The sequence below is a fragment of the Pteropus medius genome, unplaced genomic scaffold (genome assembly GCF_902729225.1).
Source record: "Pteropus medius unplaced genomic scaffold, Ma_sr-lr_union100, whole genome shotgun sequence".
NCBI lineage: Eukaryota > Metazoa > Chordata > Mammalia > Chiroptera > Pteropodidae > Pteropus > Pteropus medius.
Window position 1 is genome coordinate 3,398,469 of NW_024348533.1, and position 16,412 is coordinate 3,414,880.

At 46.8% G+C, this 16,412-nt stretch overlaps 1 protein-coding gene and 1 long non-coding RNA gene across 7 annotated transcripts in view; both read left to right on the forward strand.

The window, feature by feature from the left end:
* Window positions 1-7,579, forward strand: part of ZNF346 (zinc finger protein 346) — a 31,079-nt gene extending 23,500 nt beyond the window's left edge. For 4 of the 6 annotated variants that reach the window (XM_039880047.1, XM_039880048.1, XM_039880051.1 and 1 more), the window contains 2 exons: window positions 1,312-1,405; window positions 3,735-7,579. In XM_039880047.1, coding sequence (XP_039735981.1) covers window positions 1,312-1,405; window positions 3,735-3,822 — 182 coding nt within the window. In that variant the 3' untranslated portion in view covers window positions 3,823-7,579. Of the gene's footprint in view, window positions 1-1,058; window positions 1,103-1,311; window positions 1,406-3,734 lie in introns of all 6 variants that reach the window. The other 2 variants (XR_005656619.1, XM_039880049.1) reach the window with 2 other exon arrangements.
* A 1,772-nt stretch (window positions 7,580-9,351) lies between these two features.
* On the forward strand, window positions 9,352-10,488 carry LOC120616557 (uncharacterized). The gene is made up of 2 exons (XR_005656620.1): window positions 9,352-9,556; window positions 10,142-10,488. It is a non-coding gene; the product is annotated as an uncharacterized LOC120616557 (long non-coding RNA).
* Window positions 10,489-16,412: the final 5,924 nt, after the last annotated feature.

Below are 16,412 nucleotides of genomic sequence, written 5' to 3' on the forward strand. Positions count from 1 at the left end.
TACAAGGGAAATAAATGTAGTTGGGAATATCGGCTAGCTTATTGGAATAGATGAGACTGTTGGTGTTCTCAGTAGCTACAGCTGCCATGGAAAGCAACCCTTTGCCAGTGTGACTCATGGAGCTCATAAGAGTGAAATAATAATAGTGACAAAAGCTCACATTTGTTGAACGCTTACTCTATGCCAAATGTTTTTATGTGAATCATTATAATACCTCATAAAGCTGATACTAATATTAACCTCGTAGGCAAGAGAAGTCCCACTTTTAGAAATGAGGAAACCAGAGTCTCAGAGAAGTCCCACTTTTACAAATGAAGGAACCAAATCTCAAAGAGGTTACGTAACTGGCCTGTGGTCTTACATGTAAGAAATGATAAAGCTGGAATTTGAACATAGGTGATCTCACTGCAGAGCTGTGAGACATTAGGATGGCGGATGATTCAAAAAGTACTGGAACCAGAAGAGCTCTTGAAGTCATGTTGAAGTTCATGGTCTATATCAGGCGCTTGGTAAATAATAGCTGATCATTATTATAAGTATTATGATTATGAGTTGTGGTATAATTGGTTTTAGTTGAGAAAGCTGAGGATCAGAAAGGAGAGGCCTTTTAAGTCACGCTTCTCTTGCTCAGGCCCACTTCCACGTCTGGAAGTGTACTTTCCCTTCTAATAAAACTTTTCTTTTCTACTGTAAAAGAGAAAAAAAGAAAGGAGAAGGAATTTAGCCAAGGTTATATGAAGGCAGAGCTAGGAATCCAGCCCCCATATCTTGGCTCCTGACCATATCTCTGCTAGACCATGTGGAGAAAGGCCACTTTGTCACTGGAGCAGCCCTAGTAGTGAGACAGGGCATCTGTGAGCCCCCAGGTAGAAAGATAGGTTGATTTTCATAACGGGCATTCTCATTAATTACTGTTATTGCAAGCCTGAGGATATGGGCACCTTCCCAGAGATCTCTCAGCGAACGGCATCCTTAATGAGGCCACTTAGCATAGTCAAGGTGGAAAAGACAGTTAACCAAATGTCACCTCTTCTTTCAATCTCTTATTTACTCAACAGACAGCTACTCTGGACCAGGCTCAACACTGGGACTGGACACGGGGGTGAGGAGGTTCCCAACTCCAGGGAGCATAGAGGCACACAGCATATGCCCCCTGAGCATCGAGGCTTCTGGGATTGTCATCAGGGCCAACCACCTGACCTCACTCCACCCCTCTGTCCTCAGAAGGGCATTTGCATGCACTTTCAAAAGCATCAGTCCCCAGGTCCCTTATTGGATAACTAAGCATCTTGACTTCTATGTGTGTTTCAGCCGGGAAGGGCTACCCGTGCAAGACGTGTAAGATAGTGCTGAACTCCATAGAACAGTACCAAGCTCATGTCAGCGGCTTCAAACACAAGAACCAGTGAGTAATCATCCTTTGAAGTCAAAAGTCTGCAGCAGGAGCGCAGGGCTTTTGAATCAGAACAAAGCCAAGTACTCCTTGGCTAAATGGGAGTCCTGACAGCTTTTTCTGTCAACAGAAGGTCAGTCAGCAGAAATAAGTGTCTCCTCTGTGTGTTTTTCTCCCATCAGCTTCTCAGCCTTTGGACCTCCTGGGCTGAGGTTTTGGTAGAGAAGCATAGGCGATTTCCTCCGTGGCCTCCTAATAGTACTTGGTTTTCCTCGCTTTTGGCAGTCTGACTAGGGAAGCCTGTTTCACTGACCTAAAGACTTTCGTATTCACTGCCATCAATTATGTGGCAAGAGCTCCCTCTACAGGCCATTATCAAATATGACCAGGTTCTTTCATTCATTGATCAAAGATTTATTGGACACCCTGAATGGTGACCAGGACAGACCCAGTTCCTGCTCTCAAGACCTTGCATTCTGATAGAATACAAAAATATAAGTAAACAACAAGTAATTACAAATTATGAGAAGTGCTTTGAAGGGAAGAGGTGAACAGAATTATCTATTCATGATAATCTTGAAAATGACTGTCATTCCTCAGTGCCTGTTCTGTTACAGGCCATATACCAAGCAAATTCTCTCAGGCAATCTTCAGACAACCCTGGGAAGAAGGGATCGTCATTCTTATTTCACAGATACAGGCAACCACCATTAAAACTGAACCTGTGCTGTGAGGCAGAGCCATAATTCAGACAGGCTTGGCTGGCTCACAGCATCCTCCTCCAGGGCATCATGCTAACAAGGAGGTTGTGGCACCATGTGATATGAAGAGGCTAGGACCCAGCCGGGGAGGGCCCATGTGGTTCTGTCTCTTTCTCTGAGAAGGCAATTGTCTAGTGTGGGCAGTGCCACAACATAATCTTCTGAGATAGGAATTATCCCCATTTTACAGATGAGGAAACTGAGTTTCAAGCAGGCAAGGGTGCCAAAATGATTGCTTTGATTTTGGTAGTTGGTTCTGCATTATTCACAGAGCCAAATGAATTAAAGGTGGTAGAAGCAGAGTGTTAGAGTCACAAATGTCCTTCGTCCTCTGTGCTCTGCCTGAGTCTCCTCCCTGCACTGCAGCGGGCCTTCCTCTTTATTTGTAGATCGTCTTTCACTGAGAGAACTCTCGAGATTTCTCTTAGATACAAACTTGAGACAAGCCCCAGCAACCTGGCATGGGGCTCACTCCCAGTTCAGCATACCTTCAGCTATGGCACCTTGACTGGTGGCAACTTCACAAACAGTCTGGTGCCAGCCAGAGCCCTGTCTTGGGGCGACCCAAGACTTGAAAATGCTAGTGGTATTTCCTTTTCTTCCTGTACTTTCCAGCTATGTCACCTTGGGCGAGTCAGTAAACCTCTCTGAGCCTCCAGTTCCTCTTCTATGAGGTAATAGCTACAATTTGTTGAACATCTAATTTAATCTCATTTGATTCACACTAGCAGCTCAGATTTAGGACCCCCCCTTTTCCAACCCAAGGAAACCTAATGTCGGGTAGATTAAGTGACTTGCCCAGGACCACGTAGTTATTTGGAGTTAGACCCGGGACCCAAGCCTCTGTGACTCCAAGGCCCATTCATTTTGTTCTGCCACTTCCAAATGGAGCTCATTATTCTCACCTTATGAGATGATGCGAGAGTTAGAGATGATATATTTGAAGTGCTAATCTCAAGGAGAGCTATTAGAGATGAGCTTTTATTCATGCAACAAATGTTTATTGAGCACCTATTGTATGCCTGTCAGGCCTTGATCAAGTCACTGGGCTGCAGTAAAAACCAAGACTAATGCTGCTCCCTGATCCTTTAGCAGATCCTAAACAAATCCATGAACAAACAAGACAATATCAGGTGGTGCTAGGTGCCCAGAGAGTGACTAGAGAGACGCTGTAGATTTGGTGTGAGAGGTACAGTGGTCATTCTGTACCATTCAGGTCATACAGGGCCCCGTAGGCAGAATAAACAGTTCAGTTTCGTGGAAAGACATAGCTTCAGTCCTGGATCTCCCACACTTATTGTGGACAGGTCACTTACATTTTCTGAACTTTAGTTTCCTCATTTGTAAAATGGGGGTGCTGTTCCCCCCACCTTGCAGAATTGCCATGAGGATGAAATAGGATGCTGGAAGGAAAGCTCAGCACTGTGCCTAACATGCAGTGGCCCTCAGTAAAAGAGAGCTGTCCTGCTTATCACTCCTAGGCCCTGGAAAAGCTGTACTACCATTAGAATAAGCTACCTGGAGTGCCATTACAACCACCACACACTGACCCTGTGCCTTTGTTCCTTCTCAAATTACAGGTCACCAAAAACAATGGTGTCACCCCTGGGCCAGATTCCAATGCAAAGACAACCCATTCAGAAAGACTCGACTGCCTTGGAAGACTAGAGGTGTTTCTGTTCAGCACCCCAGGTTGAAATAGCCATGAGCCAGCCTCCCATGACCATGACCAGGGTCAGCCCTCGGCTCCTTCTTCCTCCTCTCTTACATTGGCCTGAAGCAGGAGTGGGCCACAGGCATCCTCTGATCAGTCCAGACAGATCCCCTTTGGATGGGCCCTGTAGGTCAGGACAAAGGGAGTGGGGATCTGGGGAGGACTTGATGTCTCATAGGGTGATAGTTTAAAGGATGGCCTTTCCCCTTCCCCAGCCCTACTAGGCCATGTGTCAGTGAGGCTCTGGGCCTGTCTCCCATCCAAGTCAGTTTTAGACAAGTCCCTGCAGCTAAAGGACTGAGCTCCCCGGGCTCGAGGCAGCTCCAGTGAAACCTGGCGCTTTCCCACCAGACTCTGGCCTAGGCAGGAAAGGGCAGAGGGAAGTAGCTGCCACATGGAAGCTTAGAGCTAATGTGACACTCCCCCTCACCCAGAAAAGTGCAAGCTTTCCTGAGCCTGGGACTTGATGCTGGCCAGTTGTACAGGTTTCTGCCCACTGTGAAGTTTCCTCCTGGAGCAGTGTCAGCCCCAGCAGAGCATCGCTGTCCCTCCTTCCCCTTCTCCACAGTTCCTGAATGGTGCTAAGGACCTGCAGCAACTGGAGACAAGCTAGAGCTGAAGGAGGCCTCAGTACCCAGTGAGATCACAGAAGGCTCCAGTTGGGGCCTTTCCCTTCCTCTGTCAGAGGAGCTCTGACCTGGGGACTTGTGGGAAAGTCCCCACATGCAAGTTTCTTTGATGGCTCTCTGCCCTTATAGGCAAACTGCCTTGTGTCAGCCAGCCCGGAGGCTCTTTGCTGCCCTTTGGCCCCGCTGGTTCTCCTTCACCTGTGCAGCAGACCACCGCCCAGGTTGCTATGGTGCTAGCCGTCTCTCATCACCTACCGGGAGGCTCCTGGGTGCCCACGAGCAGAACGGGCCCCAGGAAAGAAAGGAGGGCTGGCGCAAGTTGCCGCAGTGAGCAATCAGATGCTCCCCAGGCCCAAACCTGGGTTTCCCCAACCGCCTGGTACTTCACTGGGAGCGGGCTCGTAGCTTTCAAGCAGGAATTCTAGGGAGTGGCACCATCAGAGGCCCCTCTTTGTTGCCTCAAAGGAGCCCCTAGCTGCTCTCATGGCCTCTTCCTCCCACTCGCTACCCTTCTCCACCCCTCGCCTGTGAAATGCCTTTAGTATCGTATGTGGGTGTGTGGGTGTGTGCTTATGCTCTGTCTCTTGGTCACTGAAGCATCTAAATAAAGAATTCTCCTATGAGCCTGACTACAACTTAACAGACCTGGGATTTGGAGCTGTATTGCCATTGGATGTAGTATGTACGTCTTTATCCTTCACCCAGGATCCTAAGTATTGTTCTTAGGAGTCGGGACAGAGAGAGACATCCAAATAGCTTGGCAGCCCTGTGGGAGCCTTCCCAGATACCCTAAACTCAATACAACCTCATCTGCTCATCCATCTCCTCCTGTGATGGGGGGCCTCATGGGGATCTTTGGAAGGTTTAAGCTGGTAATCTACTTCGAGAGGATCATTCTGGCCACTATGTATATAAAGAATACTGGGGAGCAGGAAAGGAGACCAACAAAGAGGCCAAAATGAAGGCTGTGTCTCATATGGCTCTGTCCGCACTAACCTCTTCAGGGCAGAGACCTAGACTTGGTCGTTCCCACTTCCTTAGTGTACAGATTGGTGTGTCATGGGTGTTTGCGGAATGAATGCATGAATGAAGATGCATAAGGCCTTTTCCCTCTCAGTTTTTACACAGAGATGGGTTTGTTCCATGGAACTAATCATAGGCCTGGTAATTCTTGGAAGAAACTTTTTCATGGCCCAAAAACGAGCTGGGAAGTGAGAGTATGATGGCCTCAGGAGTCCTTTGTCCAGGCTTTGTTTCAGACAGCCAGATCTGAGGAAGGTGCTTGGGCAGCCTCAGCTCCCATTCTTCACTCAGTAAACTGCTCCTGGCCAGCCGGGAAAGACCCTATAGAATCAGCCCCCACGGTGGGTTCTGGCACTCTGCTTCCAGAGCCCAGACTGCTTAGTAGTTTCTTCAGAGCCCTTCTCCCTGACACATGTCAGAATCGGCCCCATCTATCAGACAAGGAAGCGAAGAGCAAAGGGGCAGGTGGGCTGTCATCCCATGCCATATCCTTGCCCTGCAGCACCTCTCTCTACATTCAGGAGTCCCTGCCGGCTATGTGCCCAGCCTTGTTGGCATGGGGACACAGGACACAGATGAGCACTTTTCTTTGGGGAACTCACACACAGTTGAAGACCATGATGGCGGTGGTCAGAGGGTCATACTGGGCACTGTGGGAATGCCTAGGATGCAGGCACTAACTCAGCCAAGGGTATGAAAAGCTGGCGAAGCTGAAAAACTAGCATTTGATTTGCATAACAACCTTTTGGACTAAGTGATGATACTCTTGTTTTATAGAAAATAAACAGGCTCAAAGGGGTGCAGGGATTTACCCAAGGCCTTACCACTAAGAAGCAGCAAAATGGGGAGTGGAACCCAGTTCTCTAGATTCCTAGTCCAGAACCCTTTTCAAACAAGGACCAGGGTCCTTTCCACATGAACCCTGGACCTGCCTCACCCACCTGGCAGGGCTGTGGTCTCACAGAGCAAGCAGCCGCTCAGGGCAGGGGTAATAGCACTCACAACACACCTCAGACAAGTCTCAATGGTGATTTTATATTCCAAGCCCCCTCTTACCTCTCATCATTTTACCCAAGATTCCTAGTGTATTAGACTTGAGTTATAACTGCAAGAAACTTGACAGTTGTTACCTAAAAAGAAATTGATTCAGCTAATGAAAATTTTTGGTACAGAGGAGGCTAGATTCAAATTCTGACAAAGTGTCATCAGGAAGAATTTAATCTTGCTGTGCTTTTTTCTGTGTGGCCTCTTTCTCGAGCAGACTCTCCAAAAGGTGACGAGGTGGCCACTGGCAGCTCCAAGCTTATATCCTGATAGATTGGCAACTGCAGTGGAAAGAACATCTTTCTACTAATTCCAACAAAAAATTCTGAGATTGACTCATTATCCAGCTTGGTCCTGTTCCCATTCCCTAAACCAATCACTGTGGCTATGGGAAATGGTGCTGTGATTTGGGGCCTGTAAAGATGTGAGTTCCACCTAAAACATTGACCTGCAGAAGGAGAGATGTGTCCCTAAGAGGAAAAAGGGTGGGGCTCCCTCCAGACTAAAGGAGGAGGATGGATACGGGTGGGCAAAACATAACTGTTGTCAGTCATACCCAGAAATTGTCTTTAACTATTTTTTTCCTAACTTTTTGAGATACAGCATACATTTAGTAATGTGTGCCAATTTTTAGAGTCTGGTTTGATGGATCCTCATATGTGTATACATCTGGGCAGTCACCCTCCAGATCAACATACAGAACATTGCCAGCTCCCTAGAAGTTTCCTTCGTTCTCCTTCCTAGTCAGTATCCCCCAGAAGGAAACACTAATTTAACCTCTATGACCATAGTTTAGTTTTGCTTGCTCTTGAATTTTATAAAAATATAATCATACGTCTTCTTTTGCTCAATATTGTCTGAGGTTCATCCATGTTATGGTGTGTATCAGAAGTTTATTTTTTCATGCTGTGTAGTAGCCCATTATATGACTATCCCACAATTTTGCCATTCTACTGTTGACAGACAATTGGGTTGTTTCTAGATTTGACTATTACAAATAAAGCTGTTGTTAAAAGTTTTGTATGTGTCATTTGGCACACATGTGCACCCGTGTACCCTGGAGCGGAATTGCCACATCATAGAGTAGGTGTATATAGCTTGTCTAGATACTGCCACGTGGGTTTCCAGAGTGGTTCTACCAACTTATGCTCCCACCTGCAATGAAAGTGAGAGAGTTTCACCTGCCTCACATCCTTGTCAGCACTTGCTATTGTCGGTCTTTCTAATTTGGGCCATTCTGGTGGCACCCAGGAATTTGAGTTCATAGCAGGGCCCCTCTTACTTTCTTCACCCCTGAGCTCAGGTTTGAATTTCTCTAGCCTGGAATGGTCTCTGATGTCAGTGCCCAGGACCCATGATACAATTCAGCAGGTAAACATCAGAGGGACCCCCTGCCCATGGCTGCGGAAGCCAAGAGAAGTCTCACAGAGGCAGTGAGAGAGGCAGTCTAGTGCAGGAGCAAAGAACACAGGCTCTGGAGTCGGGCAGCCAGGGTTCAGATCCCAGCTCTGCCACTGTGGGGCTATTAGTTGCCCTGTACCTCAGAGTGAGACACTGGTACCTACCCTATAGGGTTATCATGGGAATTAAAAGAATAGCTACCTAGGTAAGGATTACAGTGCCTGACATATGATAGATGCTGTGTAAGTCATGACTGCTGCTGTTTCCATTATTGGCCCGAAGTAAGCTCTGGGTCTCCCTGGGAAGGTGAGTCCACAGGTAGATGGCATCTGCCACAGCCCTCTGTATTAAGACTCAATGATTTATGAAATGCTGGAAACTTAATTCAATCTGATTGAGGTGGGGGGAAGGCAACATATTGGCCACAGGTGGCTCTTCCTTGGGTTCCCACAAGAAGTCACCTTCTACTGCTAGGGCACTTTGGTTTATTCCAGGTACCACAGGCTCTACAGCCAAGGACACCCGAGGAGAAAACTAAAGGAATCATGCATATAAAGCTCGTAGTCCAGAACCAGATGCAAAGCAAATGTTGGGGTGTAACAACTGTCAGTGCAGACACAAAGCTGTGCACATATCCATATAAGCAGCCATAAAGAGCATATGGGACACTGGTCTGGGATTCAGGGTCCCTGGGCATTGGTCTGACCTGCCACCAGCTTCATGTGACATGAAGCCTTGATACTGTCTGAGAAGTGGATGTTAGAAGAAATCACAGTTCCCAGCCAGAGCCCAGAAGAAATAGAGATGGACAATTAGGGGTCCTTCTCAGAGCAGGTCAAGAACAGATCCTTCCTTCTCAGTGGCCCCTGCCAGATGAGCTGCTCTCACCCCAACCAAACCTTCTGCCAGGCGGTCACTAGCGTCAAATACAACTTCTCCCTCTGACCATCTGCCCACCTAACAACCTCACCCACTTTGTCAAGCCCACAGTACAGAGAGGGCAGACACGTCCCTGTCCTGGCACTACCTGCTTCATCTGTCCAGGAACTTCAAAACATGGAAAAAAACCTTTTGGTCCTGTAAATATGACAGCGCTACAGCGCGAAGACCCCAACAGCCACTAGGTGGAGAACGCTCTCCTCTTTTGCTGGGCAAAGTAGACCAGCACTAGGACCTTGCAGTTTGATTTAATGCAGAAGAGAATAGGGTGACTTTTCCTGACTCCCAAAGGCCACCTGCCCCTTTCTCAGAATATTTCCCTCTGGAGCAACCTCTGTTTGAGGGCTTTAATATAGTCACCTTCCTGGGAGTACACATGATATCTGGTCTACTCGTCAGCATTTCTGTAACTCTTCCATTGGATAATATCTCTGCTCCATTCTTAGACCCTGTGGTTCTGAGAGACTGACCCCGCACCCTGATTCCAGGGGAAACTGTGACCCAGGACCAGGAAATCAGAATCATAAGTCTGGAGCTGTCAGTAGCTACCTTTGCTAGCACATAAAGACAGTCTGGTTAAGCCAACTCAGAGGAAAAGAGGGCTAAGAAGAGACTAATTTCTGATGAGCACCTGGATCCAACCATACTGAAGGTAATTAATTCTCTCAGGACTTTTTAGTTATGAGTCAATAAATTCCCTTTTTCCTTAACTCAGTTTAAGTTGGATTTCTATCACAATCAAGAGTTCTGCCCAATACTTGCTCCAGCTCCTCGTCAACCTGGAGACCTCCATTCATCTTGAAAAGATCACTGACCCCAAGGCTGAGTCAGCTGCCTTTCCATGCTCCCAGATGCCCTGTACTCCTCAGGCATTGCCTGTAATATACTGTATTATGATCTGTTTCATTTCCTGTCTCCTTTTCTAGACTAGAAACTCTTTGAGGGCAGGACCTGGGTCTTATTCATCATACTAGGTCCCTGGTGCCCCGTATAGAACTGTGCCTGTTTTAATAACCACTTGATGATGGAGTAAATTCATGGATAAATGAATAAAAGTGGGTGTGAGCTGGTAGGAGCTGAGCCTCTAGTGGTTATCAAGGTCAAAGGAACCGGGTTGCTAGGATAGGAAAAGAGTTAGTCAGGAGATCTAGATGAAATGGGTTGTGGGGTCTAGTCATTTTAATAATGGTCTCTCATGAATCTTTGTCTCCCTATGTCTGTGACTGTGTCACTCCAGCCATCAAGATGAGGAGTCCCTTGAATCTGGGCTGGCCTGAGACTTGCTTCGATCAGAAAATGCAGTGATATGACATGTACAACTTCTAAGTCTCTGACATGGGCCTTGCAGCTTCCACTCCTGCCTCTGTGAAAGGAAATGCAAGCTAACCACGTGGAGATGAGAGACCACGTGACGAGAGAGGCCAGCAGCCAGCTCCATACTTGTGAAGGAGGCCATCTTTGACCCTCCAGCACAGTGGAGCCACCAGCATAAGTGGCCTCAAGAGAGACCAGCAGAAGAACTGTCTAGCCCAGCCCAGCTAATCTAAAGAATCATGATAATAAAGTGTTTGTCAATGTAAGAAACATCCCAACCCAGAGAGAGTTTATTTGAGCCAAACTGACAATTGCCTGAAGAGCAAAATTTTAAATGCTCCAGAGAATTACTTTTGCAGTTTCTTTTATGCATCTGAGATTAAGGAGTTGAGGGGTGGAGGAGAGGTAAAAAAGATTACATGAAGGTGAGAGAAAGCAAGGCAGGGACCAGATTACAGGATAGTTAAAATTATGTGCCCCCTTGGGGTGGTTACGCCTTCCAGGGATATCACTTCTGCCATTTCAAGTGTGTGTTAACCTAGATGCACAAGAACAATGGACAGAGCTGGCTTATAAATCCTTTCACTGAAGAAGTGGTAGATCCAAGTCATGACCACCCACCATGACTTGCCCAGTTAAGGATTCATGGCTTATTACAGCATCCCTTTTTCATCCACATGTTTTAAATCACTAAGTTTTGGGATGGTTTATTATGCAATAAAGGCCCCCAGAATAACCAAGTATAGTAGCCATACCTTGTTTTTGGCCTCCTGGTATCCATTTACCCTTCTTCCTAAAATAGGATTTCCTGGAGGAGCCCCACCCTTAGCTCATGTGCTCTGAGTGTAGATGCCCTCCACCCTATGGTTTCTGCTAGAATGGTTGGGAAGGAACTGCTAAATGGGGAGGTTTGAACCAGAACTGTTGGGTATCCTTCTTTGTCACCTCTTGGGAAGCATCTGCTGGAGAATGGAGTCATAGGAAGGAAAGTAGAAGAGAGAATGAGTCTTAATCCTGCCATTCCTGAAGACTGTGCTATCCCTTGTCCTTTAAAATTGCGTAAGCCAAAACATTTGCTATTTTGCCTAAGCCTATTTGAGTTGAGATCTCTGTTACTAGCGACTGTGTGAGAATGTTCCTTGAGGGTGAAGAAGTTTGACACAGCTGAGCAAGTTCCAGGCAGAGGATTATTAGAGTAGCACAAAGGTCTCTAGAGAGTGTGGGAAAGGGAATTTATTTTTCCTCAGTCTCTACCATATGCTGGGGCGCTAGAATGAGACACAACCTTCGTCCTAGAGGACCTCATAGGTACAAATGACTCATTGCAATTGTGATAAAGTGCTGCAAGGGAAAATGCCACTGCGGCAGAGCATGTAATAGGAGAACTGAGCGTGGGGTGGGGAGCGGCAGGGAAGGTCCCCCTGAGGAAGCACATGCAAACTGAGAGGTGAAGTCTGAATAGAAATTAGTCCTGGGGTGGGAGGGATGGAAGGGAGGAGAATGTTCCAGGCAGAGGGAACAGCATGTGCCAAGGTCCTGAGGCAAGAAGATGCTTCTCAAATTGAAGGGGAGTGAATGTATCACTGGGTAAAGAGGGGGACTAGCAGGAGCCAGGTCCCTCAGGATATATTAAAATTTTCAGCAGAAACAACAGAAACAAACTCCAACTGGTTTAAGTTCTCAGAACTTCCAAGAGCACTAAAGAACTGGGCTGGGGCCACATAACCAGCATCACAGAATGGGTTCAGAAAGGAAACCATTGTCTCCACCAACTCCAAGCACTGGACACTGCTGCCTGTGCCACTAGCCCAGCCAGCCTAGACACTGGACAAGATCTCACAGCTCCGTGCCCAGCAGCTCAGTCTTGTTACAACAAGACTGAGTCTTGTCTTGTCTTGCTCCCAGCGGGGACCATTTCTCCTGGACCTCTCAAGCCCCACATCTGGGCATCACTGGTTTGCTGGAGTCCATGCTGTGAATTGACAGAAACTAGGCCTCAGTTGGAAGAGAAACTGGGGGAATCGGTGGCATTTTTAGCTTGTCATAAGAGGTGAACTCTGCCACATAAAGTGGGGATATTCCCTAAACCTAGCAAAAGGGTTCAGATGACAAACACCAGGGTAAGATCTGGTCTTGTGGTGGTTCTAAAATATGTCCACAAAATCTCTTTATATTTCTCTCCTCAAGAGGTCAAGTTTAATCTCCTCTCCCTCCACCCCACTCCGTGCCCCCATGTGGGCTGTAATTAGTGTGAACATAAAAAGGGACATGCAGAAAGTAACCTCACAGGGTGATCTGATCATAAATTCCTAACAGGTCCCTCAGGGCAGGTCCTGGTGGGTTGTCACGCCCCAGGCATATAACTTCTTTACTAAAAGGCAAACTCTGTCCATTGTTTCTGTACTTCTAGGTTAACACACCTTTGAAATGTCCCCTTTCATTCCCCTCCTTCTAATACACGACCACCCTCAAAAGAGCACATAATCTTTTTAACGATCCTGTAATCTGATCCCTGCTTTGCTTTTGTCCACCTTCATGTAATTCTTCCTTACTTGCCCTCCTTAATGCATAAAAGAAACTGCAAACTGTTATTCTCCAAAACATTTTTCTCAGTCCATTGAAATCTTGCTTCTAGAAGTATCCTCTGTTTGTGCCAAATAAGTTTTTGTAAAAATTCTCTACAGGTTTAGACGTTCTTATCTCACAATTAAGATAAGGTAGAAATGATGGAGTGTGACTTCTGAGAGTTAAGTCATAAATGACATTGCAGTATCAGTCTTTCCTGGATCACGGGCTCAGAGGGAAACCAGCTGACATGTCACGAAGACACTCAAGCAGCCTGTGGAGAGGTCCTCATGGAGAGAAACGGAGGCCTTCTGCCAGCAGCCAGCCAAATATTTGTTATTTTAAGTTTTGGGGTCATTTGTTATGCAGTAATTGATATCTAATACAGATCTTTAAACTAAAAGCAATGGAAAGCCACAAAAGGTTTTAAACAGATAGAAGCAATGGCATGATGAATTTGCTGACATGTAAACAAAGAAGTGCTATGGCCTAGGAGCCAATAGAGGATGGTGGAAACACGAAGAAGGGGGGAGTAGTTTCTACTGGAGAGTACGTCTTTTAGGAGTCTTTTATTTCTAGAGTCAAAAAATGAAGTAGAATTTGTTTAAGAAAAAATTATTCGCTCCCATAAACGAAATGTTAAAAGAAGTAATGGCTTCAGGCATGGCTGGATCCAGACACATTCCATCTCTTGGCTCTTGTGTTTCCTCTCTTGGCTCCTTTCACAGGCAGGCTTTCTCAAGCAGCTCCAGGCTTCCGTATTCATATCTCAGTGTCAGTTTCCCATTTGTTCCAATAAAAGGCCCAGACTGGCTCTCATTAGCCCTACTTGCATCATATGCTTATCACTGACTCAATCACTGTAGCCCGGGGGTAGAATATTCTCATTAGCCAGGTCCAGGGGCACATGCCCAACACAGGAGCCAGGGAGAATTGTTGGCTCCACCCTAACCCCTGTGAATAGGAAAAAGGGTGCTGTAATAAACCATAAATTCCTAACTGGGCAGGTCATGGTGGGTGGTCATGACCTGGACCTATCACTTCTTCAGTGAAAGGATTTTTAAGCCCACCTTGCCCATTGTTCTTGTGCATCTAGGTTAACACACACTTGAAATGGCAGAAGTAATACTCCTGGAAGGCATAACCACCCTTAAGAGGGCACATAATCTTAACTACCCTCTAATAAAATCCCCACCTTGCTTTCTTCTACCTTCATTGAACTCTTTCTTATATTCCGTCCTGAATCTCAAATACATAAAAGAAACTGCAAAACTGTTATTCTCAAGAGCATTTGGGATCTTGCTCCCCAGCATATGTTGTCGTCTTGGCTCAAATAAACTCATAAAAATTCTCTACAGGTTTGGACATTTCTTGCCCTGACACCCAGTATGGACCAGGAACAGGAGAGAGTCAGGACAGCAAAGTAAATTGAGGAGCTGTTTCCAGAACGAGAGAAAAAGGATTTAGTCGTCCAGTTCAGGATGGTCAGGAAGGGTCTTAGAGAAGGAACACCTGAGAAGAGTCCAGAAAGCTGAATGGCAGGCAGCCAGCAGGGTGACTAGAGGTGAGGGAAGAAGGACCCTCCCAGCAACAAGGGCATCAAGTACAAAGACACCAGGGTGAGAGCAATCAAAACGTTCAGGAGGACCTGCCTGGGGCTCAGTGCAGCAGGAATACAGAGCAAATGTCTCTGGGGAGACAAAAGAGGAGACAGGAGAGAGCAGAAGAGGCCAGTCTTGAAGGGTCCTCAGTGCTATACTGAGTTGATGGGGATGCCAATTGGTAGTGAGGAGCAAGTAATTAAAACTGAGGAGTGACTTGGTTAGGTCTCTGTTTCAAAGAAGTCGTTTGGTAGCTGAGGAGGAGATTGGTGGTACAGAGATTATTAAGTGTTTGCCCAATGCTCAGGCATACCACCCCCCACCCCCTTTTTTTTAACAGACCCTGGTTTTGTAAGGAGAGACAACATGTCCAGCAGAATGAATATATTTCCCAGCCTCCTTTGCAGCTAGGGGTGGCCATGTGTCACAGTCTGGCCAAAGAGATAAAATCAGAAGTTGCTGGGTATAGCAACTCTTTGTGTGGCTTCTTCTTTCTTCACGTCTGAGCACAAATGTGATGGCAGGAGCTGAAGCCACCATTCCACAACCATGAGGGGAAAATCTAAAAAACTGAAGAGACCACAACCTGGACTTCTGACCCACATTCACCCATCTTAAGATGTGGGGGTAAGTGAGGGATGAGTAAACCCCTGTTTTGTTTAAGTCCTTGTCATTTAGGTTTTCTGTTATTTGTGCCCAAACAAAATCTGATGTGGTCCATTAGGCAAGGTAGAGAAGGGTAAGGGCCCCTCTGGGGCTTGTTTCCTGATTCATTCCAGACCACTCTCTTCTTGCCCAGCCTAGGCAACTTCCCAGATGTCTGGGTCCCCTTTCTCCTCCAAACCAATGTGCAAGCCAAGACCCAGTGGATGTGAGGTTTGTAAGACCAAGTCTAGAGAGAGCTGAGCCTAGCAAACCATGAGAGCTCCCAGATACCCCCATCCTATCGAGCAGGGCATGGGCCTGCAGTGTCTGGGACCAGGGAATGAGGGGCCTAGTGTGCTGCTGAGACTGTGAGAAGCACCAGTACTGGCCCAGAGAGAGCCTCGGATCCCTCCTAGTTTATTCCCTTCCATCTTGCTTGGTCAGAGGGGCCTCCCCACAAGCTCTCCAAGGCTGCCAACATCAGCGCCAGGCTCCCTGCCTCCAGCACAATTCCCCCGGGCAACCTGAAGTTCATGGCTTTGTTGTCTCCAGGGAAGAAACTGGACACAGATGTGCTCAGTGGGTGAGGAATGAGGAGATACGAAGGCTGGAGGAGGGATGACCCTTATAGTTCCTCCCTCTCAGTCATAGGAGTATGTTTCCTATACCTTGCAGTGGGTCCCACTTAGGCCCATAGTTGCTAATGTTAATATTAGTCACTCTTCACTGAACTTCAGCTGTGTGCATTAGTCTTTATATCATCATCACACTGAGTCCTCACAGAAGTTATTATTCCCATTTTACAGGCTTAACAAAACAAAACAGGCTTAACATTGAATGACTTGTCCAAGGTCACAAAGTTTTCAGGATGCAAATCCACATGTGTCTGGCTCTAAAACCCAACCTCTTCACTCCAACTCAGCTGCCAATGTCACCTCAGTTTCAACAAACCAAGCCAGACCTCCCCAGAGCCTGTGAGAGAAGCCAAGGTAGAAAAGGGCTAGAAAAAAAATGGTAACAAAAGAACAATTGTCAGTTCTGAGTAGCAATTGTAGCTATTACTCTGTATACTTTTTCCATATTTTAAAACATTCCCCAAATAAAAATTATTTTAAAAGAACTAAATAAAGGGAAGAAGACAAGAAAGTACAGGCCTGGGCCAGAGGATGAGGCCAGGCCTGGGCTGAAGTGGGGCCTGGGCAGGGGCCCAGAGCAGCCCTTCTGTACAAGAACCCCAGTGTTCCCTGGACCCGGCTGCCATCCAAGAGCAACATGGTTGGCACCAGGCAACATCAGCCCCTCCCCACAACTTTGCTCCCAGGCAGGTGGGGGGACTGGCCAGCCTTGTAGTCCTGGAGCATGGAGTCTGCAAACCCCTGCCAA